A 25,437-nucleotide genomic window follows, 5' to 3' on the forward strand; every position below is an offset into this window, starting at 1 on the left:
AGGAAAGTAGTCTCTGTATGTTGTGGATGATGTTGTATTGGTGCGTGGTTNTGTGTTGTTGTTGTTGTCGTTGTTGTTGTGGTTTTGTGTTGCTGTTGTTATGTGATGTGTTGTTTTTTGGTGTGTTGTGGTGTTTTTTTCTGTGCCTTCTTTCATGAAAGTCAGGGCACGTAAATTTAACTTGGCATTAAGTCACGTTCTGTTTACCGTGTAAGTAAATTATTTCGCGAACGAGTTGTTATTGTTTGTTGTTCGTGTTGTAGTTGTTGTTGTTTACGTTGATGTTGTTGGTGATGTTGTTGGTGATGTTGTTTGTTGTTGATCGTGTTGTTGTAGTTGTTGTGAATGTAGTTTATATATTTTTGACGAGAGTATTAATGTTGATGTCATTGTTGATGCGTTATGTTGCTGATGTTGTTGCTTTTTGTAACTCAAATTTTGTAGTTAAAATTTTCGTAATGTTAAAACTTTGTCGTTATATTAGAAATATTTTGAATATTGGTGACATGTTTGTTACATTTGAATTTTGAATTAATTTCTTTTTCTTATGCTTCATTAAGCACTGAATGTTATTACACGAAGCGAGCAACACAAGAACAAAACGAGAAATACTTGTCTCTCGTTATGGATCGATACTTCAAACGTCAGCCAAAAACAAACCGCTTCATATTTCCATTATAAAAATACATCCACAACATTCTTACCTAGAAAATTTAAGTGCTTGACTCAGTGCACATGTATGTACGTGTGTATGTGTGGTATGTGTGTGTTTGTGTGTGTGTTTGTTTGTTTGTTTTGTTTGTATGTTTGCTTGTTTTTTCTTTCTTTTTTTTTCGCTGTTTCATATTGTTTCATTTGTGTTCAAGTCTACAGATAATAACAAACAAACACACACACACGCAGACACACACACATACACAGACACACACAACATAAGGTTAAAAATAGAACCTGAAAAACAACAGAACCTTGCCTAATATTTTCAAGGCACCTCTTTTTGACAAACGATTGCAATATATACATCTTTAAGCCGTTCAACAACAACAGCAACATCTACCTACCTGTATACCTACCTACCTATCTACATACATACCTCACTTCAACCTGACAACAACACATTCTATCTCTCCATCACTTTATTAACTATCCAAATTATTTTCATATAATTTTTCTCGGAAAAAAAGAAGAACCACCCAACAAGGATAACAATGAACTGACAATTTAATGATGACAATAGAGACATAATATACAGTAGCGAGATGTCCAATTTAAAATACGGGGACCTTTCATAATTTTTTTTCATTTTTATTATTATTACTATTATATTATTACAACTATTATATTATTATTATTATTATTATTATAAAGTTCCATGGGCGCTATCATTTAATGATAAATTGATAAACACTGTTATAAGATTATCGTATGACATTTACTGTGACAGGAACAAGCTATGATGCTAATTAAATATATTTCACCGTTCTGCACTTAACTTCACAATGAGCAAAATGGTCTTAACCTTTTATATTATTTTATAAAATTTTTACAAATTTTATCATTGCGCATTATTTAATTAACATTAACTTATATATATATATATATATATATATTTATCATTGTTGGTTTTTTATCGTGAAAAATAAAAGATGTTCCCATTATTATTATCAAGTATGGGTTTAAGTAGTGGTAGAAGTAATTAATTAATAGCAGTGTAACCAGTAGCAAAGATAGGTTTTGAAGTATTACAGTGTTTGGAAGTGTAGTAGTAAAGACAATACTTTTAAGATGGTAGAGTTAATACATAGTACACTGTAGTAGTAGAAGCAATAGTAGTAGTAGTAGTAGTAGTAGTAGTAATAGTAGTAGTAGTAGTAGTAGTAGTAGTAGTAGTAGTAGTAGTAGTAGTAGTAGTAGTAAGAGTAGTAGTAGTAGTAGTAGTAGTAGTAGTAGTAGTAGTAGTAGTAGTATCAGCAGCAGCAGTAGTAGTTTTACTACTACTGATAATAATAACAATAATTAAAATCAGCCATTTAATATTTCCAGTTAGAACGTAACATAGGGCACTGGAGCGCTGGCATCCAGAGTAATAACAATTTTCTATTTTCTCCTATCTCAAATTTTATTACAACTCCCATAATTTTGGATATTAAAGTCATAAATAATAATAATAATAAAAATAATAAAAAACAAATAATAACAATAATAAAAATGGGAACATCCTTTTATTTTCTAACTCCAAATACCAAATATTAATAATGAAATAATTATAAAATCCTATTTAATCTAAATAATCTAATCTAACCTAATATTTATAATCTAAATAATAATAATAATAATAATAACAATAATAATAACAACAATTCTGCTTACCTGCGTACTCATCTGCGATTTGTTTCTTCAGTATGACGTCAATCTCTTCGTCGACGTCACTTCCGGTGAATGTTCTGTAATACTGGACCGACAAAACTTGGTCGTCATCATAACCACCATCGTCATCATCACCACCATCGTCACCATCGTCATCGTTATTCTCGCTGTCGTCATCATCGACGCCACCCTTGCTTCCAACCTCGTCGTCGTTATTAATTTCGCCGTATGTAATTGTTGAATGGCCGTTATTAGCGTTGTTATTGCTGTTACTGTGGTTATTATTATTATTATTGTTTTTATTATTATTTTTGTTTTCCTTATTGGTAGTTGTAACGCCATTGGTATTATTGCTCAGTTTATGGTTATTGCCCTGTAAAATTTTTTCATTCGAAATTTTATTATCATTATTGTTGATGCTGTTGTTGTTGATGAGATTGTTGTAGTTGTTGCTGTTGATGTTGTTGTTGATATTGTTGTTGTTATTATTATTGTTATTATAATTTTTGTTGTTGTTGTCAACTTTGCTAGCACTGCGGTTATTTCTAATGCTACGATTTTTACTATTTAACATTTCTTTGTAAGCCCTAGGGCGATCGCTCTTATCAGAGGCCTCATCATCGTCATCGTCATATTCAACGTCATCGTTGCCCTCACCTTTGTAGTAGACATCGTCATCATCGTCAGTATCAGTAAAGAACTCGGAAGAGTATTTTTTATCTTTGGTTACTTCCTCATTCAGCCATTCATTTTTGCGATTGTTGGTGCTATCAACACGGTTACTACTATCATTATTACTACTTCTACTGCTGCTGCTGCTGTTGCTGCTGCTGCTACTATTATTATTATTATTATTATTATTATTATTGTTTATTGTACTACTACTACTACTACCATCACTGCTGCTAATAAAACTGTTGATAAATTTTTTGTCTCTGTCGTCGTTGATGACGTCATCGCTATCATCGGCGTCAGCAAAAGTTCTATCAACCATAGAAGCAGAAGAAGTATTATTATTATTATTATTATTATTATTATTATTGTTATTATTATTCCTATTTTTCCGACCGACAGCACTAGCATGACCGTTGCGATGTTTTCCATTCTTCGTCTTCCTCTCCCAGTCCTTGACGATCGTCTCGGCGACCATGTGGCAGAATGGAGGCATCATCTCGCTGAAGCCGTCTCGATCGTAGATAATCTTCAACTTGCTCCACTTGAACTTCCTCATGAGGGCCTTCATGGCCCTCGACAGCCCCTTCAGATTGATCGGCCCCACACGACTCAACGTATGATAAGTGGTGGATCTGTTCAGGAAGAAGTCCCAGGCGATTGCCCCGATGCTGACGATTGGAACGTTCCAGAACGCCGCCTGGCGGGATATGGGAGCGACCGCAAAATCGCAAACTGGACCGAAAAATGCATGGGCCATGTTGGCCGTCTTAACTTTGATGGCTTCGTTCATGGCGTAGCTATCCAGACAGCGAGAGTCGTAGTAGCCGAGGCTGACGGTGTGGCAGGGCAGCCAGGTGCGGAAGTGTTTGCGAAGGATGGATGGATCGGGACGGAGTTTGGATATGGAGAATGGTCGGGTGTTGTCGGATGGGAGGAGGATGGCCAGGTGGACTGTTTGGATGGAGCTTTCGTTGTCATGGATGTTGTGTTTGGCTGGGTCGTTTGTCTTTCCGCTATAAATTTTGTTTTTGTTGTTGTCGGAGTTTGAAATAGCAACAACGACGTTATTTCCGTTCGTGGTTGAACCGACGTAAGAAGAAGCAGTTGATGTTGTTGTGGTTGGTTCAAAAATTTGAGAACTTGAAAAAATTAGATAAGGGCAAGGTTGTCCCTCAAAGACGTCATAACCATGATTGTTCGTATGGATGTCGTTGTTTGACGCATACCTTCTCTTCCTGCTGTTTTTGTTGTTGCTTATGTTTCTATTGTTGTTGTTGTTGTTGTTGCTGTTGTTGTTGTTGATGTTGTTGTTGTTGTTGTTGATATTGTTGCTATTGATGTTATTGATGTTGTTGTTGTTGTTAATGATGTTGTTGCTGTTGATAATGATGTTGCTGTTTTTGATGTTGTTGTTATTGATGTTGTTTTTGATGTTGTTGATGTTTTTATTGTCACCTTTATCTGATCGATTGACAGTTTTATCGTGGCGTTTGTTAGCCCGCGCATTTGCATGAATGAGTGTGGTGACGACGGCGGCGACAACGACGATGTGAAGCGCTGACGGCATTTTGGCGATGATGGTGGTAGAAAGGATGGTAGTGGTGATGATGGGGGTAATGAGATGCAAATAGTTGTGGCTTAACTTGAAAAATTATTCACGTTAAATATAACATCCTAGTAACGTACGTTTTCTTAGTGGCATAATTTTGAATTACAATTTTTATAATAAAAAATAAATTTTATATTGAATGACTTCCAATTTTTATGAAATTTTATTTGACATTGTTTGGTATATTAAATCATTCTCACAAAACACAAACGTCGCATGAAAAAACGAATTTTATTCTATTTAAAATAAATAATTTTTAGCATAAAAACATTTTATCATTTATAAAAATAATTTAGACTTTGAGAAATTATCCAAATTAAATCATTTTTTGCGCAGTTCTGGCTAGATGTGACTGAGGCAACTCTAGACTGGGATCGAAAGCAGTTTTATAAGCAATTTAACACACACACATACATGCATACATACATGCATAATGCTATATATGTATGTATGTATGTATGTATGTATGTATGTATGTATGTATGTATGTATGTGTGTGTGTATGTATGTATGTATGTATGTATGTATGTATGTATGTATGTATGTATGTATGAATGTATGCATGTATGTATGTATGTATGTATGTATGTATGTATGTATGTATGTATGTATGTATGTATGTATGTATGTATGTATGTATGTATGTATATATGTATGTATGTTAAAACAAAACATGATGAGTGACACTGTAGTTGATTTTTACATAACAAATGGATTAAAACTTTGATTTGTCGTTAATTGCACATGTCGGCATTCAGTTGGTTATTTTCAAGCACACAGACACGCAGGAACCGCTGCAACAAGCACGAAATGTGGTTAGTTGCGAAAAACAGTTCCCTGCTGTCGCCTGATCTGACGCTGATCATTTTACATATTGCCTTAAAAAATTTAAGGGTGTTGGGGTCCATCGGGCCGAGAACCTCGATACATATTGGCAAGAATTATTCTAAATGTAATTACATTATTTTTGGTCCGAAAATTTTAACAAATATTATACCTAACCTAGACATAAAAATGAACAATATTTCTATTCCTCGCTCAACCAGCACAAAATTCCTTGGAGTAACAATCAAGGACAATCTTTCTTGGGATATTCACATAGATACTATGTCTAAAAGAATATGCAAAACCCTAGGAGTTAAAAGCAAAATTAAAAATAAATTAAATAAACCTACTTTAATTGACCTGTATTATTCGTTAATCTTTCCTCACCTCATCTACTGCAACGTAATTTGGGGAAACAGTCCTGACATTCATCTAAAACAGTTAACAAAATGCCAAAACCGATTCATCAGAATATTTAAAAATCTTCATCCTCATTGTCACACAAGTGAATATTATCTCGAGATGAAAATACTCAACATCAAAAACTTGTTCATCTACCACGTTACAACATTCATTTTTAGATTTCTACGTCAGCAATTGCCGGCATTTTTTAGAAACTTTTTCACTTTTGGAACTTCCATTCAAGCAAGAACTACACGCCACACGCCACTTTTCTATGCTCCACCAGCCAGAATTAAAGTACTCTGCATGAGTTTGAAACATACCGGCCCAGGAATATGGGAGACGATTCCACAAGAAATTAAAGATTGTAACACTTTGCATCTTTTTCAAAATAAACTGAAAAATTTTTTAATTCCGAAAAGTTCTGTTTTTCAAGGATAATAATGTATATGTATATATATGTATATAAGTGTGTACATATTTCATTAACATTGATACATTTTCTCCTATTGACAATTTTATTTTATCATTGAGAAGCAATTTTGAGCTGCACGGTGGCCGAGCCCACAAGAATTAATTTTCTTTTTTTGGTCTCCGAATCATTCATGCTTTTGTTTTGTTTGATTGAATAAAAGTGATTTGATTTGATTTGATTTGAAGAATTCCATCGAGGGGAGGGCGTTCCCATATTTTTTCATTTTCTCGTCCCTGGCCGCGGCCAAACCGCATTTTTTACTTGTCAGGTTTACATATCGTTCGGCGAGGGTGCCAGGGACGGACCGTAACATCCCACGCCAAACATCTGCCGGCTCTCCAAGGTATTAGTGTGCATCCGTCCGGGCGCCTACCATCATGCGCAGAAATGCCGGATGGTTCCTTGAGAACCGGGATTGAAGCCTTGGAGAAGAGCCGACAAATGTATTCGTTTAGCGCTGAGTGACGTAGTTGACGGCCCCCATGTATGTATGTATGTATGTATGTATGTATGTATGTATGTATGTATGTATGTATGTATGTATGTATGTATGTATGTATGTATGTATGTATGTATGTATGTATGTATGTATGTATGTATGTATGTTTGTATGTTGTATGTATGTATGTATGTATGTATGTATGTATGTATGTATGTATGTATGTATGTATGTATGTATGTATGTATGTATGTATGTATGTATGTATGTATGTATGTATGTTTGTATGTATGTGTGTATGTATGTTTGTGTGTTTGTACATATATATAGATGACGGGTTATAAACTTATTTATTATAGCGTGACGAAATGATTGATTGGCTTTTTCATTCATCTCCTTTGTCGCTATATCATTCATTATTTTTTAACTGCTTACTTTTCATCTCTTTGAGTCTGTTTTGCTGATTGGTTTGTTTGTTTGTTTGTTTGTCTGTCTGTCTGTTTGTTTGTTTGTTTAGTTAGTCGTTTGGTTGGTTAGTTGGTTGGTTGGTTGTTTAATTGGTTGGTTGGTTTTGTTTGCATGTTTTTTTTGGAAAAGTACATCTCTGTTTTGTTTGTGTGCGTTTCACACTGGTTTTGTATGCGTATGTACATGTGTGCGAGTGTATGTGTTTATGCATATGTTTATGTAAATATGTGTATGCTTGTATGTACATTTATATGTCAAAAATTCTTTTTGTTTAGTTGTTGATCAATTGCTAATGTTATTGTAAGATGACCTACATTGTATAGCCCTGCGCGGTTTGCGGTTGTCGCGGTTTAAACCGCAAAAACCGCAACCGCGGTTTTTTGCGATTGCGGTGCTTATTTTATGCGGTTTTACGCGGTTGCGGTTTTGAAATGTGCGGTTTTTCCGCGGCGCGGTTTTTTTTATCAAAACCGCGGTGACCGGAAAAATTTTTGTTCGTCCATAACATTTTAAAAATTGCATTATCATTGTAATAATTTTTATATATATTGTCTTTGAAAAATCTCAATATCTTTGGAAGCCGTTGAAGCAACGGCTTTCTTTTTCCTGTTTACTTTGAAAGAAGTAGTTATTTTATTTACGGCGTGGTTAATTATCGATTACTTTATAAAAATTTCCGAGGTAAAAAAATGTTGAAGTTGATCCACAGGTAGAATAATTGATAAAGAATTTTTGAATAAATTGATGCTGTTCAAAAGCGAAAACGTTTCTTTAAAAGCGCAAGAAAATTCTAAAAGTGAAATTTGGAAAAATTTTAACAGAATTTATTTTAAAAAAATGGCTACATCATTTATCTGTTGTAACAAATGTGAAGCCAAATGTGTGTTAAAACAAGATCGGAACACGGATGTAGATAGTTGGGATTTATAATGTCAATAAAAGCATTAATGTTGTTTTCCATTTCTTGCGGTTGCGGTTTTCGGCGGTGCGGTTGCGGTTTCAAATGTTGCGGTTTTGTGTGGTTGCGGTTTCAAATGTTGCGGTTTTGTGCGGTTGCGGTTTTTGAAAATTCCAACCGCGCAGGGCTCTACTACATTGTTTTTTTTTATTACAATTATTTTTCTCGTTCGTTTATTTCTCTACAGTTATTCATTAATTTCATTTATTCATGAGTTGAATTAACCATTCGTTCTTTCATTCATTCATCCATTCATTTATTCATTCATTTTTCTTTCTTCATTTTTTTCTCTTTTCATTCATTCATTCGTCTATTTTTCTATGCACTTAACTGCTTAAGACTTACTTAGCGTGAAGCCGGTCATGAAGAAATGCATGAACATCATTCATTTATTTATTCGTTCATTCATTCAATCAATCACTCATTCATTCGTTCATTCATTCATTCATACAATCATTTTAGTAATTTCAACTAACAAATCTTATTCCAATTAAACTTTTTCATTAAGCTATTGATGAACAGTGTGACACAAACACACAACACACACAGACAGACACACACAGACGGGCACGCACACACACACAGACAAACACACGCACACACACAGACACACACATAATATTGATAACAAATAATAATAATCATTAACCATACTACTTACTAACGCACGTGTACTGATCCAAATAATCTTGACGATGATGTTGATAATTGAGAAAATGATAATTTTGATAGCGATGGTTGTGAGGTGCTGAGAGAATGGTTAAAATAAGTATGCTAAATGTCTACCTTTTTCAATCCTCTTACAAAATCTTCTAAAATATTCTTATATCGCTAAGCTGTACAAAAAAAATTTTTTTTCTGACTGTTAAAATTTTTTTTAAACTTTCATTTTTTTTAAACGCTTTTCGAACCTAAGCATCTTTCGCTTATGTTTACCAAAAAATAGTTTTTATTTTGAAAGTTTTTTATGCGTGCGTGTGTGATGATGTGCGCGCGAAACACGACACACACGCACACAAACGCACGCACACGCATGACACAACAGGACAGAATACCACGCAGTACCGTGTTGACACTCGTCCTTTTATACATACAATAGAATGTTCGATTGATTCATGGCAGTCCTCTCCCGATCATGAGTTGATGTTTTAATCTCACTAGATACAATGTGGGTGGCTGCCAGCTGGATGGATGAATGGATACCAGCTTCAGGTGAGTGATTGTTCCATGTTAATGAATCTCCATCTGTCTTCCTTCCCCCCGCCCACGTATGTTGTCTAAGTTCATTTACTATATAACACCAACGGCCCGGCTGCCTCGATGTAGTTTTTTTGTTTGTTTATCTCAAGAACTGTTTTCCCACTTTGTTTTGCACTTTTAAAATTTAATTACAAGACTTTAAAGTGGAGCAGAGAAGTAATTTAATGGATCCTAATCAAGTTAGACGATGTGATGTGGAAATGAACGAACGTTTCGATGTTTTCAACGTTAATTCCATTGGCCGCCAGCTAATCTGCAATTGCGCTTCACAACGTGCAGAGCTCTCCGTTCCATTTGCACGAGTGGGTTCACGCTATTTAAACATTTTAGTATGCCTGTGCGTGCGTGCGTATATGCGTAGAAGTACGTCTCGTTCAGAACATTTTTCAACAACCACGAAAACAGTATGGAATTTGATACAAAGCTAATCCTCTGCCAACACACTCATGCGGTTGAAACTTCAAAACTCAACTTATTTGGTTAGATTCGGGCACCAATAACCTACTTATGCAGAAGTGGACAAATTAACGCGTTTTCATCGTTAAAAATAGGTGTGTTATGAGTACTTAAACAAGCAATATTGTAGAGGAAAACACATTTTCTTTCAAATTATCATCAAAATGTTCACACTTATAGTCAAAAACGACCGAAGAAAATGAAAATAATGTTAAAAAATGTAAAAAAGCTACGAGAAGATATGAACAACGAGATTCTAAGGAGTAATGCACATATAAGAATTATCCTCACACGCTCTCAAGGTAAAATATGAACTATATCAATAATAATAATAACATTAATAATAATAACAATAATAACAAACAACAATAATAAAAATAAACATTACCAAGACTAAGCATATGTAAATGTAAATCTCTTGTTAATCAATTTATTTGCGCTACAGCCAACGGGATATCTTAAAAAATAGAAATTTAGAATTTGAAAGTAAAAAAAGAAATCTATAAATTAAATGTATAAAAATAGATATATCAACGTGTAAAATATTTCTCGAAAAAACTTAAAATAGTAGGCGCTACAAAAGTCATACAAACTTTTAATGAATTTAATATATAAAACATGAAAAATAAAACAAAATGACATAAAATAAGCAAGAACAAAAGAAATACAATCCTCTTCATAACATTAACAATAATAAATTCAACAAAAGCAATAAAAACAATAACATTAATAATAGTAGCAATGATAAAACAGTCAGTAAAGCAATAACAAATAGATATCTATTATTAAATTAAATTTTCCTAAATTAGAAACAAAAAAAGCATTGAAAAATGTTATGTTATACCATGTATTGTTGTTGTTTGAGGTATATGATGTACCGGTGAAGTGCCTGGAAAATCATTGCAGTGACAGTATTCAATAGCAGAGTTCATCGCCTAACATCACATGTGTATGTGCGTGCGTGTGTGCGTGTGAGCGTGTTTGTGTGATGCGTTGTTTTACGTGTGTTTACACGTACTATGTGTTTGTCGTTGTTGGTGATGCAAAATATTGTTGAGAGAATAATAGTATATACATGTGTATAAATATACATACATAACTGTAAAATCTTTTCTTAAATTGTCCTGTCGATAAAAATCTGATGAATAACATCTCATCAGACGAACAAATATCTCTGTTAGCATTATCAAAATAATTTCTGTATTATTACTATTATTAATATTATTATCATTATTATAATTATAGCCATCAATCATAATATTTTATAGCTTTTGATACAATCGTCACCAATCAATTGGAAGAGCTGTGTCACTCTACTGTTAGCACATAATTATCATTTTGTCGTGATTTAATAATATAAATAAAATCAATAATAATAATAATAATAATAATAATAATAAATAATCATTATTGTTAATTTATGACCAATAGCCACAATAACGATGATTAAATGAATATTATAACCATTCGAATGACAATTTCGTCATTTATAATCAATAGACATTACATCTACTACTTCTGCTACTACTGCTACTACTGCTACTACTACTACTACTACTACTACTACTACTACTACTACTACAACTACTACTACTACTACTACTGCTGCTGCTGTTATTTACTACTACTACTTACTACTACTACTACATCAACAACCACACATCAACAACCACACATAAACAACCACACATCAACAACCACACATAAACAACCACACATCAACAACCACACATCAACAACCACACATAAACAACCACACATCAACAACCACACACATCAACAACCACACACATCAGCAACTACACATCAACAACCACACATAAACAACTACACATGATCAAACTCTCGTCAACTCTCTCTCACTCTGATCAACCAGAGTTGAAAAATTTACGTTATCATCCCTACCTCTTTTCTTAAAAATAGACTGCAAACTCTGCCCTATTTTAAAAGTTTGCCTTGACAGTGACCTACTGGATGGCCTTGACATTGACCTATTGAAGATGTACGGAGTACCGTACTTATCCATCAAACATTTTATGATACCCAACACGCCAATTATGACTACAGCTATAGTGACGAAGCTGATGATGACGATGGAGAAGGTGGTCAGAGAGTGTATTGGAGGATCTGTTGGAATAAATTTCTCACTTTAATTTGAAAAGATTTTTAGAATTCGAATAATTTTTAGTTGAAAATCGTTGCTAGTTAAGTTGGAAATGTGTATGGATTGGATGAAATTGGAAAAGTTAACAATGTAATAATAAATATATATGCCTTTTCTAATAGTATCAATGATCATAAGCCCTATCTTTCATTAATTTTAATATGGATACATAACAATTCAAAGAAAATATTTCTTTATAAATTTTTTAAATTATTCATTCTTTCATTCTTATATTCGCTTACTTTGCAAAATATTTTTGTATGAATTTAGTCATTAATTAATTCATAAATTCATTCATTTGTTCATTCATTTATTAATGAAGTTAAAATTGAGGAATTTAAATAAAATTCATTGAAATGTTTCTAGAAAGATAAAAAAACTAAATGGCCAAACCATGGGGCAGTAGAACTCGATCATGTTCGAACCATCTTGATGCAATAAGAAAGTCTGCAGATTCTTTCACAAACATTCCATCATTTAGGAACATTTTTACAAGGAACCAGTAGGGTAAATTGTAGTCTAAATCCGTCACCAGGTGGCAGGTTTTGTTTGGGTCCAACTCGACGTATGTGTGACTTTCAATGTTGTGTTCTTGTGAGGATTTTAATAAAAAAATGATGTTTCAGTGATTAAAAGATAATCAAATTCTATAACATCCATGGTTCATTTCAAATCAAATTACTGAATTAATATTGAATTAATATTAAAGTTAATAAGCCTTTGTAAAACAAATAAATGTACGTACATGCATAAACCTTAAGCCTACAACTACATTCATGTTTCCATTAGCAATAATGATAAAACTATAGTAATAGAAAAATGAAATTTAGCCATTGTTTGAAAAAGAAATAGTCTCCAGGCAAGGTTATAAAGACAAGACAAACTTGTGGTAATAGGAGCCCATGTGATGACATACCCACAAAAGTTGTTGGTGTTTGCTATGCTCGGTTCATCCCAGATGATTTCAATGGCTGTAGTGTTGATGAATTTGCATTTCAGGTTGAATTCAAGTGTCTTTATGGTGATGGTGATGGCTGATGGTGACTCTGATGAAAAAATATTGTGCTATTTATATTTGATACAATTTAACTGAAATTTGTGAGCCTATCATGAGTTACTTTGAAAAAAAATGTAAAAAATTTCAGTACAGTCACACACTTTTTGTATGGTCAACACACTTTTCAACTGTATCAACAGCATATTTAGTTTTTTCATCTTCATCACTACCATTTTTATCATTATTTATAGCGTTTTTATTGTCATCACCTACAATATTATTATTATAATTTTTATCATTATTAAGTATGTTATTGTTGCTATCATTATTATTTTCATTCTCAGCTAGCACATATGAATTCTCATCATCTTCTTGTTCCTCTTCATCTTGCTGGTGGTAAAGCAGGTCTTCTCCAGCCAAAACCATTTTTTTATTAAAATTAATTATGAAAAAATTCAAAAAAATTATTATTAAAGAAACCAGGCAGCGATTACGATAATAAAGAAACATTTTTCTAAATTAAATTTTCCCAAATAAATGAAATTAAGCTCAAATTATAAGGAAAATTCAATCGCGATTTACACCTGTATTAACGTCAAACAATTATGATACACCGTTGTTAAGAAAACTAAACTAAAACAAGGCAAAAAATCGATGAAAGATTCTATGGACCACTCCCATACATTTTAGAGTCAAATATTTTATTTGTGGAATAAATTTTAAAAGATTAAATGAATCATATTAAAAATATTATTAAATAAAAAAGATGAAAATGTTAATTTAAAGTTAAAAAATGTCTACGTAGGCCCCAACGTAGATGCTGTCCTCTTGAACGAAGCCTCCTTCCATCAAATCTTCTAGCAGTATAAACTTTTGGAAACCTTTTCATGAATTAATGTGAAATGATTTAAGAAAAACAATCATGCAACATATTGATTGAACAAAAATTTAACATTTTAATGCGTATTTCTTCAATTTATTTTATAAATAATACAAAGTTATTCTTTAAAATTCGTACACTACCTATGTTCTTATTCCTTTCTTCGACTGGTCTTTTTAGAAAACTTTCATTAGCAGGATTTGAAGATGGGCTGAAAACTATGAAATGATCTCTGGATTCAAAATCTGCAGTTGTAGGTGATTCCGACGAATTTATTAATGAAAGAATTGATGGCGGTGCTGACGTTGATTTGATTCCTGCAATATTTCTAGCGTTTGATGGTGGATTGTGTTTTAGTGGTTGCTGCTGTTGTTGCTGCTGTTGCTGCTGCTGTTGCTGCTGTTGCTGCCAATGTTGTTTGATGAATTTCTGATTAATTATGGTGAACGTGATGTTGTGATTAAATGGCCACGAAAGAAGAAAATCTGAAGATCCTTTCAATAGGCAAAAGAATAGAGACAAGTAAATGTTCTGCACTGAAATGAAATATTTTTCGTAATAAAATCACGTTCATATACTCGAATTATTTATTAATAGCATGTTTAAAATATTAATCTATATGGTATAAACAAGAATGTCGGATGAAAAATATTCGACTCCAACTCGGGCCCTCAAAAATTCCGACTCCGGCCCAAATCTCCAAATCCGACCGACTTCAATTAAGACACTCTGGTATAATCGTGAATGTATTGCCCACCTTTTGAGTCACCATTAGGCAACAAACTGATTTGCATCTTGTAGCCGTTACGATGGCTATCAAACGCTGGACTCTGAATCATCAGTTTTTTACCTAGTTGTTTCACAAAATTTTGATTGTGACTTAATTATTTCTACAGCTATTTATGTCTGAACAAACGATATTATTAAAAAAACTTTGATTTAATTTCATTTAATAAGAAAGCCATGAGGTGTTTAAAATAAAATAGTAACTAATGATCGGATAATTATTGATTTGTTGTCGATCAAAACAACCATATTAAAACTATAGTTCAGACATATGAATCGATCAAGTCAAAAACTTATTTAAAAATCGATCTAACAGCCAGTTAAGTATTTATACAAATACTATTTAAATAGCTTGACCTTCTTTAGCTTCTTGAAGAACATTGGAGAAGTTTCTAACTTTCCAGAGCAGTTGATACGTGCCACAATATTTTCCCACCCTTGCCATTAGATCATCAGTCTTACAATTTATCATTAAATAAATTTACTAATTCTTGAATAATATTGTAAATTTTAGTATTTTCTAACAATTTTCTTCTTAATATTTCTAAAAAGGTATCAACAACAAAACAGTCAATTTCTGCAATTAAAATACACGTGAATCAACTTACTCACCACAGACGAATTGTGGGTGATGAACTTAGTTCTTGCACAAACTCTAGATTACACCAAACCATATTAACCAAGCCATTTTACACATAACCATTTTTAAAACAACATAAAATAGTAAGGAAAACAGACGAAAATTATTAACGTATCGATACATGTGACGTTAAACATACCTTGCGGAATACGTTAGTTAATGATGTCATTCTGGCTACCTGATTAATTTCGCATTCATTCACTTTCTTCCATACTGCTTGCAATTCATGGTTGATTCTACAAATAATAGAGGTTAATTATTTTTCAATATTTTTAGAATTAGCTTATGCTCTAGTTAGTTATTTTTAATTTGTAAGTTAATCTTTTTATTAACATTTTCGATTCATCTTCTTCCGTTTGAGTGTCGCCATGTTTGAATTCAATTTCTTCCTCTTCGATCGACAGGCCGTTTTTTAGATTTTGTTTCTTTATTTGGTGTTTCCTGATTAAATTGATTTCGTAACTTTTGATGAAAGCATTCATTTTTCTTCTCCTCTCTCCCTCTTTTAAATCTACGTCCGTCAGATCGTTCACAAATGAAATCAGATCCATAACTGATTGAGTTTATTATTTATTTTATTTTGTTCATTGTAACAATCTTTAATTGATGTTTTTGCATTATTTTGTTATTTATTCATGTCACATTTATAAATAAATTTAAAATTTCGAATTAGCAGCTTGCTTGCTTGGACTTTTCTCAACTTGGATATTTTTTCACTATGAAAGAAAATCCTCGCATGTTTACGTGAGATATTAAAACAACTTTAATCAATACATAAACTGCAAACATTTTTTTTTATTTTTTATTTTTTTCTCTTTGTGTTCATGTAACTACCGTCAACAAACAGGTGAAATTAGAATGAAACATTGCTTCGTTGCATGGCGTGTGTATTGTTGACGTTGAATCAATGAATGTGGAGATTATGACAATGCGTTTGAATGTTTTATATTCAAACTTTTTTGAGATCCCATCACCTCTGTACCCATTTTAATCTGATCAAATTGCTCGAGCCAGACGTAAACGAAGGTTTTATCAAAAAGATTAATTTTAAATCGTTGTTATGTATAACCCATTTAGTTCTTTTTTCAAACTGAACTAAATATTAAACTAGTTGGATTAATTTATTTTCATCTAAATATTTGAAAAATGTTAAAAAAGCTATTGAGTTTTCAAAAAAGTATAAAATATTGATAAAATAATATCATTGTATTATGAAAATGAAATAAATTCATTTTATTCTAAAAATTCTATTTTATTACGAAAAATCAAAGTTAAACAAGTTATAAGCAGTCATCAACATTGTCATCATATTTCAGCCAAATGTTAAATGCTTCGTTGTTATCACATTTCAGTCCCATGTTAAATCCTTGAGACGTCTACCAAAACCTTAATACATATGCAATCATTTTCAACGAACCCACCTCCGTATAAATCATTGAGAGATATGAATTCCGATATACCTTCAAAATATTGCATCACAATTATAATATAACTAACTTGGCATAATTAAAATTATATTGTTTAATTTAAATTAACAATAATATTATTAAATTTGTGCTTATTTAAAAATATAACTTATTATTAATTCTTTATATCGAAGTTGGCTAAATTTGTAATGAATTTAGTAAGAAATTTTTTAAACAACCAAGACTTTTGTTTTTCTCCTCTACTGGTTTTTTAAAATATTCTTCATAACTCTGGTCAGACTTCGGATTAAACATGAAGACATGATCATTGAGGGAATGTGATGAAAGTGGTATTGATGCTGCCGATGGAAATGATAAAAATGTTGCGGATGTTGGCATGGAAGCAAATGATGGGATCTCTGTTTTTGTCAAATTTGCTTTTTTCGCGTGTTCGCTTTCGAAGGTTTTCACGATTTCGTCCGAATGGTTGTGCTGCTTTTGTGAATGCTCTAGCTGTTGTTGTAGTTGCTGCTGTTGTAGATGTTGTTGGCGTTGCTTCTGGTTCTGGCAGATAAGAGCGAATGTGATTGGACACTCAAATGGCCAAGGAAGGAATGAATCAGATGCACCCTTCATCACGGTGATGAACATGGAGACGTGGGTGTGTCGGGCTGGTCAGGATCAATAAGTGCGAATAAAAAATTATATCAAAAATAAAACATTCATCGTTTATATTTACATCGGTTTCACAAAGTTTAATAACTTTTTTACATTCTTAAAATCAGAAATTCAATATATTTTTAAAATGTTTCAAATCTTAACCCTCTCCTTCTCCATTGGGATAGAGATTGAGCTGCATCTTGTACCCATTTCGGTGGCTATCAAATACAGGACTCAATATGCTCACTTTTATGCCTGGTTTCAAAAAAGGAATTGTGATTATGAGCCTTTTATGAGTAAAATCGCCATTTTATTTGCAAGTTTTTTTCTAGTCATAAAATATAACAATATCTTAATTGTGCATATGTTAAACATATATGGTTCCTTAAAAACGATGACTATTTTGCCTTGAACTGTTTTAGTTTAGTAAGATCACTTATTTGCTGATGATTAAATATTGGTTATGGAATTAATTTATTCACTAGTTCATTAACCATCTTTGGCATCCTTCGCAGCTTGATCGAAATATCGAACCTTCCAGAGGAGCTGGTAGTCCCCGCAGGACACTTCCACGTGATGAATCATTCGCTCAATCTTCAAGAAATCATTAATTTGAAATAAGAAATTGATGAGAATGTATGTAAACTGAAGAGAACTAGACAAAATAAGTTGAATGGGCTTTACTTTTTCAGAATATTCTCTCAGTTTCATCATCTTCTTTTCCTGCTCACTTCTGGCATACTCTATCTTCTTCCACAAAATCATCAGGTCGTCGTGCAGACTATCAAAGCAATTCAAACGTTATTAACATCAGAAACATCGCTTACTAGATAATTTCAAACATTAAAAAAATGAACTCAGATTTACATTTTCGATTTATTCTCCGTGTTAACTTCCTTGTTCTTTATTGACTCCTCAGGTTTTTCAACAACCCATGTTCCATTTCTGACCATGTGTTGTGACATAATCTTATCTTTTATGAAATTTACTTCATAATCTTCGATGAATTCATCCATTTTCTGTATTTTACTTTCGTCGTTCAAATTATTGTCGGTTGTTATATGGCTGATAAACTTCTCCAAATTCATCTTTGTGGTAGTGAAGGTTTATTAAAAATTTTGATGTAATTTACAGTTTAATCGATTTAAAACAAAGAACAGCACATGACGCGTCTGTACATGTAGAACTGTCGCTTACGATTCCAACAACACAACAGCAGGTAGCACGCAACGGTATCTAGCACAAACAATCGCACCGCATCACTGTCTGTCTATGTTTGCTAACATTCCTCGTCAATAATATTCTTCTCGAGGTCTGTTCATACTTTTAAAAAATTCTACTTTGACGAACAGCTTAATTTCTCACTTAATTTCACAGGTTACAGCAGGAGCGTAAGATTGAGGGCTAGGTCATAATTTTTGAAACACGTACAGCTTTTGAAAGAGTGCGGTTTTCAGTTTTAAAAAAAATATAACTTCATGAAGACTGACTTTGGATTTGTTTGCTTGTAATACTGGTATGTAAATTATTTAATCCAAAACGTCATTTTAAACAATTTTAACGATTCATCAAAATAAAAAATCGTTAGGTAGATTATTAAAACACTTTTCCAACAAAAAATATTATCAATTCGATGTCGTTTTAAATAAAAAAAAAATGAATATAAAAAACAGTAAAGTAGGAAAAATGATAAATTGATAAAATTTAAATTTCATATATTTGTTCACTCGCATGTAAACACTTGAAGTTCCAACGACTGAAAGTCAAACACACGTGAAACTGTTGGAGAAATATTTATAGAAATCACGAAACAATCTTCTAAAAGGACATCACATAACAACAGTGTGTGTGTGATACAAATACAAAAACCAGCTGACAAAGACGACAGCATGAAAAATTCGATCATACAACCATGCAACAATCACAAAGCCTCCTCGACCAGTCACGGAATAAAAACTGAAATTTTATCCCGAACATCCGCCCTACAGATGGGACATTTTTTGGGAGTGATGATGTTGTCGTAGCAAGCGGAGCAAACGCACATGTGACGGCATGGCATGAGGACAAGCTCCTTGAAGCGCGTCAAACATATGACGCACGGCGAGTCAGCCGGCTGACCTGATTCCGCCAGTATCGACAAACTCGGATTAACACCTGTTTCCGACGTGTCCTTACCAAACAACTTCCATCTCTTTGATAGTCTGTAGGCGATGTAGCCCAACAAGCCAACACCGATGATACTGAATATGTAGCAGGTTACTCTGCATTTCAAACGTTTTTTAATATTTCAAACTAGTGACCAACCAATATTACCCAAATTAAACAATGTTTGATTAAAATAAAAAATTGAAATGACAAATCCCTACCAGAACGTGTAGAAACAATGACGGAATGAACACTGACTGACTTGTAGCACTGAGATCTGCCTCTGATAGACTCAACAACCTGGTTCTTATTCATCAAACTCAGCACAAAGGGGCAGTTGCTATCTAGGGGCGGTCCAATCTGCAGGCCAGGATTCAAACAAAATCCGGTTTTGATCGATACTTGTGAGGTCGGTGTGGTAGTGGCACACACCCGACCGACCGCCAGTAACGTGGCGTCTTCCTTTAAAATTCGTTCTGTGAGGTGATGACCGCGGATTAAGTTGCCCGTGATAACGTCCAGACAGCGAGTCAGAGTGCCCCCGCGGAAAGGTTCGTAGCTGGAGTATACAACGGGCAAGCTGTCCAGCAAGTAATCAGAGTCCATCACGTTCGTCACTTCGATGCAGCCTGCCGCAAGTTGCTCAGGTGCTTCAAAGCAAGGGTTGACCAGGGAGAACCGGCAGGCATCAGTGAATGTCGTCAGTTTGTTTGAAACGTCGTGCCTGGATGGTTCATGAGATTTTCATTTCAATTCAGTTAAAAAAATTATACAGTATTGAACATGCTAAAATTCTATATGAATGAATAAAACAATTGCATAGTTTGTATTAATAAGTGACAACAATACAGTTTAGAGTCAATGTCAGGGTTAATACTCCTCAAAACAATGAAAGTGAACAATTCAAACAATTACAATAGCAAACAGTTAAAAAAACAAACAAAATGAGAAAATTAACTGATGAAAATAGGGGAAAAAGCAATGAACTTGAAAACAAAGAAATCACAAATGATAAAAAAGAACAGAGAAAAAATAATTAGCAATAAACAAAGAACCCAATGACAGAAAAAGCAAACCACAAAAAAATGAACAACAACAAAGAAACAAAATAAAAAGCTGACCATCCAGCAGATGATCTGATGGATCTGTGCTCGAACATCTCACTACAGGTCAGCACACCTGACAAACTTGACTGTACCCCGGTCACAGGATGCTCCAGGGCTTTCACACTCCCAACTATCGTGACATATGGGAGACATTTGTTAGGAGCCTCATTTATTGCATCATTCAACTGCTTGCCTATTTCATAACAGGGGGCTGTCTTTAGAGGAAAAAATTTAGCTTTTTTAAATTAGCTTTAATTGGAAAATTGATTGTGTTAAATTACAATCATACATATAAAATAAAATAAATCAAATCATGATTTGAGTAACTACACTCTACTTCTACTAGTCTGCCAGCTAGCAAGCCTTTCAACACTACTAAACTCTACACATAATTACAAACTTAAGTTAGCATAATTTATAACGAATAAATATTACAAATGAAACAACCGAAATGTAAAATCATTAAAATATAAATTAAAGACAAGTGAACCCAAACGCAAACCGCACTTCAACGAGGTGAGCTTCATGCTGGATAGATTTGTAAGCCCTGTAGAACGCAAACGCTACCAGCGAATCAACTCCTAACAAGATGACATCTAAATAATCTCCTATCGACATTTTTTATAGAAATAAGAAAAAAAAAGAAATCGTTGCTTATACGAATAATTTAAAGTCACGACATTGTTTCATTCATAAACTAAACGGTTCTGTAAATATTAAACTACTGTTTACATTTTAAAAGCGAATTAGTAAAGAAAATGTAAAAGTTAATTCGAATAATAAACTTAATTTTTTTCAGACCACTTAAAACGTCATAATGAATAACTGTTGCTCTTCGCATCATTACAATATAATCGGAATCTAAAGTAATCGGCAACAAATCAAAAATATCGTTTTGTACAGTTATATAAAATCAAGCTTAATGTTACAAGATAAATTACACGTTCGAATCATGTAAGGAAGGCATGCGGCGTTGAAGAGTTATCCTCTGGTTTGCTTTCCAACGAGAATGGCGGAACTCTACATTCGAATGAACTGCCATCTGACTTCTCCATTTTGAAGGTTCCCCTTGTTACGTCAAATAAAAAATTAAACTTATTTCCATCGCCATTACGAGAAGGTGTTCAATTATTTTATATGTCATCCTCACCATAATCATTCCATTATCAACAAATCAAACGAGTGCCTGGTAAGATATAAGAACGATAGAAATAGAAATATAACCAACCACATGTGGCCGCTGGGAGCCTGAAGCGAAACATGACTTGTGTATTGAAATGCCGGCTGTGATTTTGTGAACACTGGTTCCTAAGTGAATGAATATTAAAAGAAGTACAGTTAACAGAGGTTTCAAATCTTGCAATCACACATTGAAAATAATACATCAATACATTCACTTCCATGCCCACCTGTCCAACTATGCCCCGCCCCCTGACGGTTTCCAAGGTTCCTGATAGACTGAATATCCTCCAATGACGTTCTCTCAACTGAACACTCTCATCTCCGAGGTTTTCAATGCGGATACAGTATCGCCACTTGGAAAGTTTAGTGACAAAAATAATGATGATAGCAAAAGAACTGATAAATGAATATAGGAGTTAATAGAAAGATAAGAGGGAACAAACAAAGTAATGACCGGCTTACCCAATAGACACGTGTTTGTTGAACTTCCTGCAATTTAAACAAAACAGAGTCAACACGGCAATTATAAATATGGTGATGAAATAAAATTTTTTTTACAACAAATATAACAACAAATACTCCTCTACTACCACTGCCAAACTGCCAAATCGCTACCAGTAAAAGAACTAACTACATTAATACTTCTTTCACTACCATCATTATAATTATTACAGTAAACTCAGTTCAGAGGACAAACACATCCCCCACCCGACAGAATATCAACCCGAGACTACCACAGCGGGCCCCAAGGCCCAAGTTAGCCAGTGTTGTTCATCAGTTTCCCTAAATTACCCGACTTAGGTCACCGCGATTGAGTGACCTCCTTCTTCTTGCCCTACTTCTGACTCTTTTTGATTGAACTGGAGCCTAATTGGCAGGTTTAATTATTATCACCATTGTCACCATAAAAACACCGTCATCATCGCTATTATTACAAACAACATCATCGTCATCAGGCCATCATCATATTCATCACCATCGGTAGAAAGATTAACGACGAACCCTGGATCCAATATAGAAGGGCATGACGGTGACTCGAATGTTCTTTGTCGTCTCTCTGTGAATATCTGTCAGTTCGAGCCATGCATAGTTCTTACTCTGCCAATCTTGTAAGGACTCTCGTGCCATAAGGACTGATGAGATGATGACGTAGGTGATGATGACGTAGGTGATGGTGATGATGTGATGGTGATGTTGGTCCAGATAATGTTATGATGACAACTGAAATGATATTTGATATTGATGTGACTACAGGCAATGATGGCAAAAAAGCAGTTGTATAGAAAAACTGTGCTGATAAATTTTAATGCTAAAAGGTAGAAGTGATAAGAGATTTATACAATACATACAAAAACTCAATTGATATTCAAAAGAATTCACATAAAAATAAATTTACTATTAAATAAAATAAATACAGAATACATGGCAATAACAATAAATTTGAAAAAAAAACCATGCATATATTATAATTATAATAATTTGTAATAAATTATGCATAAAATATAAACAATAAATCAAACACCTCCATTTTTGACAGCGGATGAGAAAAACTTCTGAAAGAGATGGTTCTTGATGGGCTGCTCATCTGACGTCTTGTAGGGTAGGATGTCTTCATGGGCTATGTAGTCTAAGCCTTCGCGTCAAAATAAATTAATTCAATTGAATTATTAATTATTAATTAATTAATTAATTAATTAGATGATTAAGTATATGAATGTATGTACCGTACACATATATGTATGATATTGTTAGAGGCAAAACAATACTGTATGAAATATGGACTCCTCTCAATATATGTATGAGTGAATGTGTATGTATGTAATTGCACATTGTATGAAAATTGCACGTATAAGCATTAATATACCTGGTATGGAGTATAGAGTACTATTGTTGTCTTGGTTACTCAGGAAAGTCACAGTTTCTGTACCCACTCTCTTTATATGACGATGAGGACGATGAAGATGAGGAAGGTGATGATGGCGATAGTTTTAAATGATGATGATAAAGATGATGATGATAAAGATGATGATAATAAAGATGATGATGGGATAATTAGGAATAATGATGATAATCACAAAATCAACCATCATCACTAGCATCATCACCAATATCATCATTATCGTCATCACTATCATCATCGTCATAACCAACCACATGTGGTGAGTCTCTGGTGTCCATGAGTACCTGGTAGTATGTCAATATTTTAGCCTTGACATCTTTGTTGATTGTAAAGGATGAAGTTGATGATGACCTGAATTTTATTAATTATGATTTTACACTTTTAGAGCTAAAAATATAAATTTAAAATAAATTTAAACCAAAAAAAATAATTTTTTAAATTGAAATGCCAATACCTTTTCAAAACCCTCTTTTAAACTTTATTAAACATTCTTAAATTAAAAATTAATCACAATAGTTACAATCACCTCAAACATAATAAAATTAAATAATTTATTTGAAGAAGGAAAAATAAAACTTTAGTCTAGTAGTTTACTTTTCATCTTTAAATGCAAGATCTCTATCATAAATTTTTCCAATCCATGGAAATAACACCACACCTCTGTAACCAAAGACTTTGTGTAGAAATAACTATAAAAATAAATTATAAATAATTGTTTAAAATAAATTAAAATAATAGGTATGTATATTAATTAATATAGGTATGCATATATCTATATATATGATGTATGTATAAGACTTAATTATACTATATATGTCAAACTTAAAAAATTTACAATGTTTGACATTTTATTCAAATACAAAAAAACAAGATTTTTTCATAATTGAATTTTATAAAAAGTTTGAAGTATAATTTCTTATTTTTCTTTTCTTTTTAGTTTTACAGTAACAAACCTGGCCAGTTTCATATTTTCCTTGGGATTTTGGTGTTTCTAAAACGCCCACTTCTGCCAATCTGTGTTATATGATAAAACATAAAACAGATAATCATAAAACTTTTATTGTTAATCTTAATTTATTAAATTAGAAAATTAAACATAAATAGAAATGGATGAAATGATGAGATAACAGATGATTTTTATAATATAATACAATAAATAGATGAAAGAATAGATGAACGTCAAAAAACTTTAAAGTAGTTTAATGATAGAGTTTAGTTTAGTAACTAAAGCTAACTAAACTAAACTAAACTTAATAAAAATTTAATTAGATTTAATAAAATTTAAGATTTAAAAGGTTGACGATGATATATCATACGAAAAAATTAACTACTTTGTAGCGTAGCGTCTTATTGGAAGTTTATACGCCAAACTGACAAATCTAACTTCTTGATTTTTTAAAAATAATGCTTTGAAAATTAAACCAGTCGTTAATTTGGCAGCCATGTTGCATCGGTGCTAGTTTACTTTTAAAGATTAGAGGTGCGTTTTTAAAATATCGAATTAATTCACAATATTTGCACCATAGTAATTTCATAGTAATTAGTACTAGTAATTTCATCCCGTATTCAGGGTAGTATATAACACATTTTAGTACATTCTAATGAAACTAATGCACATAAGTAAACGCAAATCGTAA

General features: G+C 32.9%; 6 protein-coding genes across 6 annotated transcripts; 1 reads left to right on the forward strand and 5 right to left on the reverse strand.

Moving 5' to 3' along the window:
- Positions 1–1,221: 1,221 nt before the first annotated feature.
- Positions 1,222–4,609, reverse strand: HELRODRAFT_179571 (hypothetical protein; the record flags this gene model as incomplete). The annotated part of the gene is made up of 2 exons (XM_009028391.1): positions 1,222–1,283; positions 2,371–4,609. 2 exons carry the CDS (start codon positions 4,607–4,609, stop codon positions 1,222–1,224), a joined length of 2,301 nt encoding a protein of 766 aa, XP_009026639.1.
- A 3,488-nt stretch (positions 4,610–8,097) lies between these two features.
- Positions 8,098–12,087, forward strand: HELRODRAFT_179572 (hypothetical protein; the record flags this gene model as incomplete). Its single annotated transcript, XM_009028392.1, has 4 exons — positions 8,098–8,176; positions 9,264–9,320; positions 9,380–9,430; positions 11,858–12,087. The coding sequence occupies 4 exons, from the start codon at positions 8,098–8,100 to the stop codon at positions 12,085–12,087; spliced, it is 417 nt and encodes a 138-aa protein (XP_009026640.1).
- Positions 12,088–12,477: 390 nt separating this feature from the next.
- On the reverse strand, positions 12,478–13,521 carry HELRODRAFT_179573 (hypothetical protein; the record flags this gene model as incomplete). Its single annotated transcript, XM_009028393.1, has 3 exons — positions 12,478–12,689; positions 12,983–13,144; positions 13,257–13,521. The coding sequence occupies 3 exons, from the start codon at positions 13,519–13,521 to the stop codon at positions 12,478–12,480; spliced, it is 639 nt and encodes a 212-aa protein (XP_009026641.1).
- Positions 13,522–13,779: 258 nt separating this feature from the next.
- Positions 13,780–16,126, reverse strand: HELRODRAFT_193595 (hypothetical protein). Its single transcript, XM_009028394.1, has 6 exons — positions 15,735–16,126; positions 15,541–15,637; positions 15,119–15,218; positions 14,733–14,825; positions 14,119–14,220; positions 13,780–13,976 (listed from the first exon to the last, which is right to left on the reverse strand). The coding sequence occupies exons 1-6, from the start codon at positions 15,950–15,952 to the stop codon at positions 13,882–13,884; spliced, it is 705 nt and encodes a 234-aa protein (XP_009026642.1). The 5' UTR covers positions 15,953–16,126; the 3' UTR covers positions 13,780–13,881.
- Positions 16,127–16,760: 634 nt separating this feature from the next.
- HELRODRAFT_193596 (hypothetical protein) lies at positions 16,761–21,429 on the reverse strand (the record flags this gene model as incomplete). The annotated part of the gene is made up of 10 exons (XM_009028395.1): positions 21,226–21,429; positions 20,734–20,933; positions 19,875–20,336; positions 19,443–19,728; positions 18,335–18,555; positions 18,152–18,248; positions 17,962–18,061; positions 17,630–17,722; positions 17,053–17,478; positions 16,761–16,861 (listed from the first exon to the last, which is right to left on the reverse strand). Exons 1-10 carry the CDS (start codon positions 21,334–21,336, stop codon positions 16,761–16,763), a joined length of 2,097 nt encoding a protein of 698 aa, XP_009026643.1. The 5' UTR covers positions 21,337–21,429.
- Positions 21,430–21,445: 16 nt separating this feature from the next.
- On the reverse strand, positions 21,446–25,277 carry HELRODRAFT_114796 (hypothetical protein). The gene is made up of 12 exons (XM_009028396.1): positions 25,132–25,277; positions 24,754–24,814; positions 24,395–24,489; positions 24,052–24,151; positions 23,765–23,834; positions 23,423–23,533; positions 22,903–23,033; positions 22,693–22,767; positions 22,363–22,389; positions 22,128–22,253; positions 21,947–22,026; positions 21,446–21,786 (listed from the first exon to the last, which is right to left on the reverse strand). Exons 1-12 carry the CDS (start codon positions 25,242–25,244, stop codon positions 21,669–21,671), a joined length of 1,107 nt encoding a protein of 368 aa, XP_009026644.1. The 5' UTR covers positions 25,245–25,277; the 3' UTR covers positions 21,446–21,668.
- Between the last annotated feature and the right edge of the window lie 160 nt (positions 25,278–25,437).

The sequence above is a fragment of the Helobdella robusta genome, assembly GCF_000326865.2.
Source record: "Helobdella robusta unplaced genomic scaffold HELROscaffold_55, whole genome shotgun sequence".
In the NCBI taxonomy this organism is placed as follows: Eukaryota; Metazoa; Annelida; class Clitellata; order Rhynchobdellida; family Glossiphoniidae; genus Helobdella; species Helobdella robusta.

Bases quoted from the DNA above. Each gene is read 5' to 3' on its own strand.
- HELRODRAFT_114796 (XM_009028396.1), bottom strand. From the start codon at position 25,244: ATGGCTGCCAAATTAACGACTGGTTTAATTTTCAAAGCATTATTTTTA. The intron at 22,768-22,902 runs GTTCGTCGTTAA...CCTGCCAATTAG, and splicing joins CCTTCTATATTGGATCCAGG to GCTCCAGTTCAATCAAAAAG. The intron at 22,027-22,127 runs GTGGGCATGGAA...TCATTCACTTAG, and splicing joins GGCGGGGCATAGTTGGACAG to GAACCAGTGTTCACAAAATC.
- HELRODRAFT_193595 (XM_009028394.1), bottom strand. From the start codon at position 15,952: ATGGATCTGATTTCATTTGTGAACGATCTGACGGACGTAGATTTAAAA. The intron at 15,219-15,540 runs GTATGTTTAACG...ATAAATTGTAAG, and splicing joins TAACTAACGTATTCCGCAAG to ACTGATGATCTAATGGCAAG. The intron at 14,221-14,732 runs GTGGGCAATACA...CTACAACTGCAG, and splicing joins GCCTAATGGTGACTCAAAAG to ATTTTGAATCCAGAGATCAT.